A 10,312-nucleotide genomic window follows, 5' to 3' on the forward strand; every position below is an offset into this window, starting at 1 on the left:
TGTGTCTGTGTGTGTGTGCGGGTGTGTGTTGGGCGACGGACTGAAAATCTGAAAATGCAACTCCAGTCCAAAACCACACATATGCAGGAAATGCGCGACGGAGGCAAGTGCACATATAATCACAGTAGGTGTGGATAGATTTCATGTAATAAGACTCTTCGGTGCAACAGTAAAACTTTTTTTTTTTTCGGGGAAAGACAGACTCCTTTATCTAAACTACTAAACAGGCGTCTTACAGCACCACTAGTTCAATTCGGAAGAAAAGGGGTGACATAAAGTTGCAAAACACACACACACGGTCCAGTAAAACTTAGATTACTCATGACATCTGCAGTACAAGTTTATGTCTCGATCCGCCACCTAGTGGCAAAGCCACGACCGCCATGGTGTTATTCTGAGGAACAAACTCAAAGCGGAACCAACGAGAGCGCAAATGTTTCTCCTTGTTTAAGCGGAACGCGAGTGCTGACGGACCCGGAAGTCATCGTGCCGGTCGATTCGGTTTGAAGGAGATTTGACCGATATGTGGTCGAATGCTAAATTATGCGATTTTTATTTTGATTGCCAGTTCCTCCTAAATGAAGGAGATTTACTCCGAACAAGACAACAAGGCATGTTTTAATTTGACATGGCGATGGTAAGCAAACACATACGCTGTTACTTATTAAATACATAATTTCTCCATGTTGCCAGGGCTGCTCTCAGGCTGGATCCCAAATGTCACACTACTCAGTATAAAAGTATACTCCATAAGTTATGAACTAACTGATTCTACATACTATCTAGTACACTAAATGTCAACCTGAGAAAGAATTTGGATGCAGCCTAAGGGTTCCTATTCTTAGGATTGAAACATAGTACAAGAATTGTATCATAAATGTATTATATTTGCATTTATGGGATTTGGCAGACGCCCTTATCCAGAGAGACTTACATTTGTCTCATGTATGTATGTATGTATATATATATATATATATATATATATATATATATATATATATATATATAAAACATAAACAAACTGAGCACTGCGATAACACATTTTATACAAGTTGTAGTAATAAATATGGCATTTACCCCATGCTATTATTTTGCCTTTGCTGTGACAAATTGAGAGGCCATTTTCTCTGCAGAAACGATGTCATTTTATCATGAAGGCCAGCAGGTTTCTCTTACAAATCCATCACGCTGGATGCATCTCGTCCACGGTTATCCCTGGAGTTACTCGACTGGACACACAGCTCTGCTATGGTCATGTCAGTGTTCCCAATTGAATATTTTCCATCATCAGAGAGGTCTGTACATAAGAAACCGTTTCAACTTGTGGTTTTGTACATCATTGTTTTAAGGTGCCAAGGTGGTTGCATTGCAGTTCAGCGTTTTGCAAGAGCAAGTCGGACAGTACAGATCTTCAGGAAATAATAGAGCATGAGATTGAGAAAAAGACCAAATCCTTGGTCACACACGATGAGCTCTTTGAACGAGCAGCCAGAGATGCAAAGAGCAAAGCCAATTTCAGCCGAGTTCTGGACACCTTCAACAAGAAGGACATCCGCCGTCGTGGGCATGTAGAGTTCATTTATGCTGCTCTGAAGAAAATGCCTGAATTCGGGGTGGAGCGAGACATCACAGTCTACAACAAACTCTTGGATGTGTTTCCCAAAGAGGTCTTTGTGCCGCGGAACTTTATTCAGAGGATGTTCAATCACTACCCCAGACAACAGGAGTGTGGTGTGCAGGTGCTGGAGCAGATGGAAAATTATGGTGAGTATGTGTGTGTGTATTGTGGTTTCCATTTATTAAAACATAACTTGGATAAACATCTAGCTGGAGGTGATCTTTTGGAAAAGTAGGATAATTCTGCACACTCAGACACACAATAACACACATTTCTGTTACCATAAATGTGTTGGAGCATCTCCTTCAAATCTTTAGCTTTCTTTAATTGTACTATAGTGTTCTGTAGAGATGCTGAAAATTTTTCATTCATTCATTCATCTTCAGTAACTGATTTATTCTGGTCAGGGGGAAAATTCCCCCTGGATGGGACATCAGTCCACCGCAGGACATCACACAGATTTACACATGCATTTACACCTGCATACACATTCATACCTGCAGTTAAGCACAGACATTCTGCAGGTTTATGGGTGGTGTGAGAATACAGAACATGGAGAACATGCAAAACTCAGCACAGACAGTAACTCAAGCTCAGGATTAAACCAGGGAACCTGAAGCTGTGAGGCGGCAACCCTAGCTTCTAACACTCCACAGGTTCCCTATTTTTATGTTAATTTACAGCTGTAGTATGTGATACTCACCAATGTATGTTCTATAAGGCTGCTATATGATAAATGTAATTAAGCCTTTGTGTACAAAAGATGCCTATTTCATGGATGAATGCAGTAGAAGGAAAAGCAAAAGGATACCAATCATCTTCTTAGAGAGAGATGTCCGTTATCACTACCTCAAGTATGGATGGGAGATATAGACTTAAAACTATATCATGATATTTCATGGTATTTTTCACAGTAACGATATAAATGACGATATGACTATAGTAACATTCGACACTATTCTATTTTGGCCACGAGTCAAATCAGCATAGAGTGATCAGTGTTTTTTGCTTGAGGTGGTGGAACAAATTTGACGTGTTTCCACCCTTTGTTGATACGGCATTTTGACACACTTTACAAATCACAGACGTTTGATTCACAGCTGATCTTCTGTATCCGAACCACTTCTGTATTATGGAGGAAGCTCCTTTTTTGGGGGGATTAATTCTTCTTCCTCATCTAGGGTTTGAACTCCCTGCCTGTTCTCGTCCTACGCCTGAGATGCCCACGTTGCAGCGCGTAAACACTTCATCAACTATATCATCAATACCATTAACTATATCATCAATTCTTTTCATGGGGAGGACTTGTACCGCTATATCATGGATATAATATAATACGATATGGCACCGCCATCATCTTAAGTTTATTCATATTTGAAATTTACTCACCAAGTCGCATTGGACATATTAGTATTTGTTCATGTCAAACCAACACATTCCAAATCCAGATGACATGTTACAGTGGCAAATTACAAAGCGCAGTTCAGATGCAGGCAGCATTAGTTTCAACCCTTTACTGTATAATGCAATGCAAACACTATAACAAGTTCTGTGGACTCCTTAAAAATAACAAAGAAACAACCATGTTTGATCACCAGTATTATCCACTGAAAGATGGCATTAAATCTGAATTTAAAATATGAATTATTAATATTAATAACAATTACTTAATCTATTACAATTTCACCACTGTTATAAAAAAAAACATTGTGATGTGCTGTGTTATATAATTAATTATTACACAATTATTATGAATTGTGAGAGCACGCTGGCTTAGTGGTTAGCGTGTTTGCCTCGCACTTCCAGGATTCGGGTTTGAATCCCGCCTCCTCTCTGTGTGCACGGAGTTTGCATGTTCTCCCTGTGCTTCAGGGGCTTCTTCCAGATAATCTGGTTTCTTCCCCAGTACAAAGACATATGTTGTAGGCTGATTGGCATCTCTAAATTGTCTGTAATATGTAAATGTGTATGCGATTGTGCCCCTTGGCACCCTGTCCAGGGTGTCCCCTGCCTTGTGCCCCAAGTTCCCTGAGAGAGGCTCCACCGCGACCCTGTGTAGGATAAGTGTTATGGATGGATGGATGGATTATGATGTGTGTTTGTGGGTAGTCTGGTTTCATTGTATAATGTCTGACACGGGAAACTGGCAAATTGTTTGTGATATTTATTTTTCTTATATATTGGCAGGAATTATGCCTAACATGGAAACTAAAGTCCTCCTGGTTCAGATCTTTGGAGAGAAGAGCCACCCAATGAGGAAGTACCAGCGTATCATGTACTGGTTTCCCAAATTCAAGAATCTGAATCCATTCCCAGTGCCTCATGAGCTCCCACAAGACCCAGTGGACCTTTCCCGCTTCAGCCTCACCCGCATCGCTAATGACCTGGACGCAAAAATTACAGTTTATCAGGTAACCACTAAGAGCAGCCAGTCTGTTAGGCATCCGCTGCATTTATGAACGGAAAAGAAGATTTTAACACCTCGAGTTATGTCTCACCAGGACAAGTCCTAGAATTGAATATTAAAGTGAAGGACCTTATATAGCTGCCGTTGTTGATACTGGTGAAATTTTATTTAAAGATTTTATTGTTGTAATACTATAAAAACTGAAGGAATATCCTGTTTTACTTACCTTGATCTTGTCAGGAAAATAGCAATTGATGCTGACATGGCATTAAAAGAACAATAAATAAACAAACACCTCGAGTTAGCTTTGTAGTGTGTGAATGAATGATTAACGTGTCATAAATAATAGCGAGGCTGAAATTAATTTTTGAAATTGAATGAAATTCTGGAATTCAAAAAGCTGTTGAAAAAGAGTTGAAATGTTATGAAACAATCAGTACCCTCTAATTCGCAACAATCTCGTGCCCTTGCCTGCTGTAAAACCAAAAGACGTTCTTTTGTTTTTAATGCAAAATAAAGTTGCTTTTACAGTGATGTGGCTTTGCAAAGGAAAGAAAGTTGAAGGAAATGGGGAAAACCCTATTACACTCACAACACTACTGTATGTAAAGATTTAAAGACCTGTTTGTAAAACTGGTTTTCCTGCTTTGTTGAGGCAAATGTCGCTGTTCAGGTGTTCATTTTCTGTGATCTGCTCTGTCCACTTACAGCTTCCCTCAACACACATCACAGAGGCAGGAGAGGAGATCTCACACCCACATATCGTTGGTATGAAACCCGTTGTGCGTCAGGCCTTATTTTGATGATTTGCATAAGTCCAAAACTTTGTTTAGTATCATCACTTAGACCCTTAAATACCTTATGAATTACTGGTGTTTTATTATTGTCTTCTAACTTAAATTATGACAGATTGATTTGATACTATACTACAGGGTGTCCGCATACAAAGAGCATACAAATAAATACATAATGAATTATGTGTAGTTTTACACACTATACATTGGGTCATGACTTTTCAGACACTCTGTAGAATGAATGACCTGTGGTGGTTTGGGAAAACCCATCAAATGTCGCTGTGGCTGAATTCTGGCAAACATCCAAAAAATCCAAATAATTGACTTTTGGACTTTCATACATTTTTACATCTCAGCTTTCAGAAATCTAAATATGACATGGAAATGGTTGGTTTTTTTACTTTTTAATCTTGCAGAGGATTTCTTCCTACAAAGATAATGTTGGGTAAGACGTCAGTTTACAAAGGAGCCAGTTAACAAACACAGTGTTTAAAAAAGAAAAAAAAAAGGCTGCCTAAAGATTTCTAAAACCTCGGTAGCTAAGTGTGATTTCCTCACACAGTGAATGTCAGACCTCAGAATATCAGAAGCTTTTGGATAGCTACTTGCCACAGCAAAATGGACATAAACATAATCAGTTCATTTTTGCAATCGGATACAGTAACCACACTTAAAAATGCTGGGTGTTAGGATAAATACAAAAGTGAACCATATTTCGGTTCAGGTAAGTCTTTAGTTTTCAGAACTATAGTCCCAAAATGGCTTGCTTTTCTCCCAAAGACAGCTCTCTGGTTTTCATGTTGGTTTATCCTTTTTAACAGTAAATGCCGTCTTCACAGGTGAAACCTAGGGCTCAAACCCAGAGTAGACATTCAGAGCTATAAATTCTTTAAACAAACAATCTAACATGGCACACCTCTGCAGCATTAAAAACACCTATCAGTCACTTGTTCCAGTATTTTTGATCACTTGAAAACAAATGGGTGGGTTGAAAACAAAAGGTGCCATGTTTTAAGTTGTTTAACACATCTAGATTTAAATATCAGGAAATGAACGCTGAAATTCCGATCCATAGTCTCATTCATCATTTGCTCTCAAACCCAAATGTCTTCACTGTATTGAAAAAAAACAATAGAATTGGCCTTGCTGTTCCAATTCTTTCGGAGGGGACTGTATATATAGTACAAATGTCAGAATTTCAATGTTTTCCCAGCCCACTGACACTTTAAGACAACTTTGTACAGCTTGATATATTGACTTTTTTTTTTTTTTTTAATCTTCCTGTAAACACTAGTTGAGATTTGAAAAGCATTAAATGGAACATACATTAAATCCTCACCCATGAATTTGGTGTTTAATATATGTTTAATATATCCTTCATTCTCTCCCCTCATAACAGGCATCCAGAGTCCAGAGCAGCGCACCCTGCTTGCTAAGCATAACCCAAGTAGACCTGTGTTTGTGGAAGGCCCCTTTCCTCTGTGGCTCAGGAAGACCTGTGTACATTATTATCTGCTCAGAGCTGACCCTATCCCCCCCGAGGAACAGGTACTGTAAGAATGAGTATTGTGTGATAATTACGTGTGCTTGGCCTACCAAAGACATTTCAGGCTTCCAATCATTTCAGGTTTTCTTTTCGTTTAAACTAAATAAAGATCTAGACTGTTTTATCTCATCATTTGTCCTTGTTTGGAGAAACTCAATGTTCTGTCCTTTGATCCACAAGTTTCAAAATAAGAGATATCCTACAGCGACTCAGATAATCATCTGCTGCCTCAAAAGGGACGTGAATGATTGTGCCATATTGTTTACAGAACAAGCTCCCTCATGTGACATACTGTAGAGAATTAGATGTAATGCACACATGATAGTCAAGTGAATTGTTGTAAGAACATGATAAATAATGTCAGTTATCATATTAAATGACCTGTGGATATTTTACTACACCAGTAACACAAAGCCATGCAATTTAGTACATTTACAGAGATCTAGCACAAAGTGGTATAAATAGATCTCACTCTCCTGCAAATGAAAAATAGTGATGGTTCTGTTAGTGGTTACAGTCATAAGTTTACACACACCTAGCAAAATCTGCTAATTGTTTTTAATAAAAAAAAAGGATCATAAAAATTGCATTTTGTGTTTATTTAGTCCTGCCCTGAATAAGCTGTTTCACATAACATTTACATGTAGTCCTCAAGACACAATAATAACTGAATCTGCACAAATGAACTGGTTAAAAAGTTTCTACAAACTTCATTCTTAATACTGTGCGTCGTTACCTGGATGCTCAACGACTGTTTATTATGTTTTGTGATAGTTGTTCATGAGTCCCTGGTTTGTCGTGAGCAGTTAAACTGCCCACTGTTCTTCAGAAAAATCCTCCAGGTCCTGCACATTCTTTTCTTTTCCAGCATCTTCTGCATATTTGACCCCTTTCCAACAGCAACTATATGATGCTGAGATCCATCTTTTCACACTGAGGACAACTGAGAGACTCGTACACAACTATCACAAAAAAGGTGCAAACATTCACTGATGCTCAAAAAGGCAACATGATACATTAAGAGCCAGGGGGTGTAAACTTTTTAACAGGATGATCAGTGTAAATTGTTGTTATTTTGTCTTCTAGGAAACATGTAAATATCTTATGTCGCTTAAACAAAATACTTTTGTTTATTTCGCTGTTAATTTTGAACTGGTTCGTTTGTGTAAATTCAGTTTTGTTTTTTTAAGTCTTGTGAACTATATGTAAACATCTGTGATGCGAAATAGCTCATTCGGGGCAGGACTAAATAAAAACAAAGTGCAGTTTTTATGATCCCTCTTTTTTAAAATTAGTAACGTTGCAGATTCTGCAAGGTGAATGTAAACCTATGATCTCGACTGTAGCTACTGCTATATAGAGGAAAGTTATATAAGGAATAAAAAACAACATGGTGTACTGTTGGAGGAAAATAATCAGCTATGGGGTTGTGTGATGCTGTGTCGTATTCCTCTTATACCAGAGAAATTTGCCAATGATTTCATTTTTATATTTATTAATGAACGGCACATGGTAAATTTGATCAGTTTTAGTTACATTTAATGTTGTGGAATGTCTGTGAGTGCAAAGTCCTCTGTCCTGAAGACTCTACCATGATGGAAAAGTTACCGACTTACAAAGCGCTGATACTCGCTCAACAAATGCTGAATAAATCTCCTTACAGAAAGCTTCAACATATCAACAATTAGATGTTTTACTTTTTAAAATCTGTTTATTATTAGCCTTAGATTATGTGCAGCATTCGTCATACAAGTCCACGTGAACGAGTTGTTACTATAGAAACGTATTAGAATAATAACGTGACTTGTGCTTACTGTCCGAGCCGTCCTGTTATTGGACATTAATGACCAATCACAATGCTGTAGTGTAATTGATATAACTTTTTTGCCCATCTAGATAGAGGAGGAGCTCGATCCTGAATTGATTGGTCCAGAGCAGAGCTTGTTCTATCCCCAGTGTATTGACCTTGACCTTAAGAGAGACTTGGGAGATGATGATAGCTTCGATGTGGACGATGGTGAGCATAGACGACAATCATAAAGTGTCCATAAAAGTTATAAAGTAAATGCATCTACATCTGCCGTAGAATATGTGGCTTTAACAGTGTTCAGCAAAATGTGTTTATAGTCAGTTAAACATAACATATGCTTAAAACCTTCTTAACCCTACTGTGTAGTTCTGATTAACAGTATATTCTCATTTAGCAAATCAACAGAATCGGATACACTGGTGTAAGTGATGTCTGATTTCTTTTGTTCAGTGGTGGAAGGGGCAGTCTATGCCATGTGCATGACCGGACAGGGTGATCAGGCTACACTAGCACAGTGGATCAGTGGGCTGCAGGAGAACAACCCAATCTTAGGGCAGGTTCCCACTGTGTTTCGCCTGGATTCTGGATTCAGAGAACTGCAGAAAGTCGAAGATATTCACCATGATTCTGAACAAAATCAACACTCAGGAGCTGAAGAGGAGCACATCATAGAGGAAGAAGTATTGCACTCACAGGGTATGAAGCGGTGACTGGGCAGCAGTCAATGGAGTGTGTGTTCTTGGAACTTAGGCAAGGGCTAGACAAAGGTCTTGGGCTCTGGTTTGTCCCTTGAGTAGCCAAATGCTGATAACCTTATTTGTTAACTAAATTAAGATTATTTGGTTACAAGATGATGCTTTATGTTCGCTCTCAATTCAGATACGACTATGTTTTTTCTTCCTTTTTTCAGTTCACATAGAGCTGGGCAGCTTTGACTAAGATGGATTGTAACATTTAAAAGTATATTTAATTGAGACTGGTGTTAAGACAATTTCATGAGAAAGGTGCCCTGCTGACGGCACTTTTAGCCCAAAACAGTCTATCTTCTCGGCCGATTTGAAACGGACTGATCATATTGCCTGTAATTGCATAGTATTGGTTGTGTGAGTTTGCTAAAAGCTATCAGTGCGAGAACACTGAACAAGAGATTTCTGAAGAATTTACATTTGTCGTCATAAGTTCAGCAGATCTAGGAATGGTTTGCAGTCTTAGTTTCATATGATGCAAAAGGAAATGAAAGTCAACTGTGCTGTATTAGTTTTGATTAAGTATGATTAACAACAGATGTGTGGCAGTGAGTGTATAAATATCATTTCAAAGCTGTATTACTGAAACCAGTTATTAAAAGCAGATTACTGTTCCAATACAATTCTAATGTGGATTTCAGTTTGGTTTATGTTTTAATGTTAAGTAAATAAGAATTGGTGCATCTTATTTTTTATATTATTCCTCTTTACTACTACTACTATGAATTTCTAAACATACTATGCATTTATGTTCCTACAGATTAAGATAAAACTGCAAAACATTTCAAAATCTTTCATTTGGAGTAGCAAATTTCCATTTCCCATTACTCACATATCAGTCTTTGCCTTCCTTCTAATTTACCCCTCCAAACATTTTAGAGGTAACTTCCCAATGAAATGAAATGAAATTTCAAGATAAAACTTAAAACATAAAACCACTAAACCTGCTGTGGAGCTTGAGTATAAATGAAATCTCCTTGTTTTTTTTTTTTTTCCTAATCACTATTCCAATTCCCCCATCCCATAGCAACTTATTTAATGCCTTTATGTCTTCTATAGCATACAAGCTCGAAGCATCCAAGAATACATAGTAACACTCAACTTGTGTATATACATTTCTGGATACAAAGCATGTGACTATATATAACATCTTTTCTCTTTCTTTCATGCCTGCGTCATCCAACAGAAACTCATTTACTGACTTCCTTAAAGTTTACTATTTAAAATTTCTATTATCAACGTCTAAATCTGGTGACTAAACAGCTAAGATGCTTAGTTTCTGTTCTCTATTAAATTGTCTTTTCCATCAAGCCACACTAAGGTCTGTTCATAAACAGACTTTAATATAAAAATAATGTTATTAAATCTGAACTGAAAGCAAATTAAGGTAG

General features: G+C 37.7%; 1 protein-coding gene across 3 annotated transcripts; it reads left to right on the forward strand.

Moving 5' to 3' along the window:
* Window positions 1–5: 5 nt before the first annotated feature.
* ecsit (ECSIT signaling integrator) lies at window positions 6–10,299 on the forward strand. 3 transcript variants are annotated; one of them, XM_053628839.1, is made up of 8 exons: window positions 6–637; window positions 1,116–1,256; window positions 1,350–1,764; window positions 3,806–4,029; window positions 4,736–4,793; window positions 6,219–6,367; window positions 8,262–8,382; window positions 8,626–10,299. In XM_053628839.1, the coding sequence occupies exons 1-8, from the start codon at window positions 629–631 to the stop codon at window positions 8,883–8,885; spliced, it is 1,377 nt and encodes a 458-aa protein (XP_053484814.1). In that variant the 5' UTR covers window positions 6–628; the 3' UTR covers window positions 8,886–10,299. The 3 variants fall into 3 exon arrangements, with proteins under 3 accessions (XP_053484814.1, XP_053484815.1, XP_053484816.1); XM_053628840.1 differs by having other exon boundaries at window positions 1,134–1,256; XM_053628841.1 differs by having other exon boundaries at window positions 1,158–1,256.
* The last annotated feature ends 13 nt before the right edge of the window (window positions 10,300–10,312 follow it).

This window comes from Ictalurus furcatus, chromosome 7 (assembly GCF_023375685.1).
Source record: "Ictalurus furcatus strain D&B chromosome 7, Billie_1.0, whole genome shotgun sequence".
Lineage (NCBI taxonomy): Eukaryota > Metazoa > Chordata > Actinopteri > Siluriformes > Ictaluridae > Ictalurus > Ictalurus furcatus.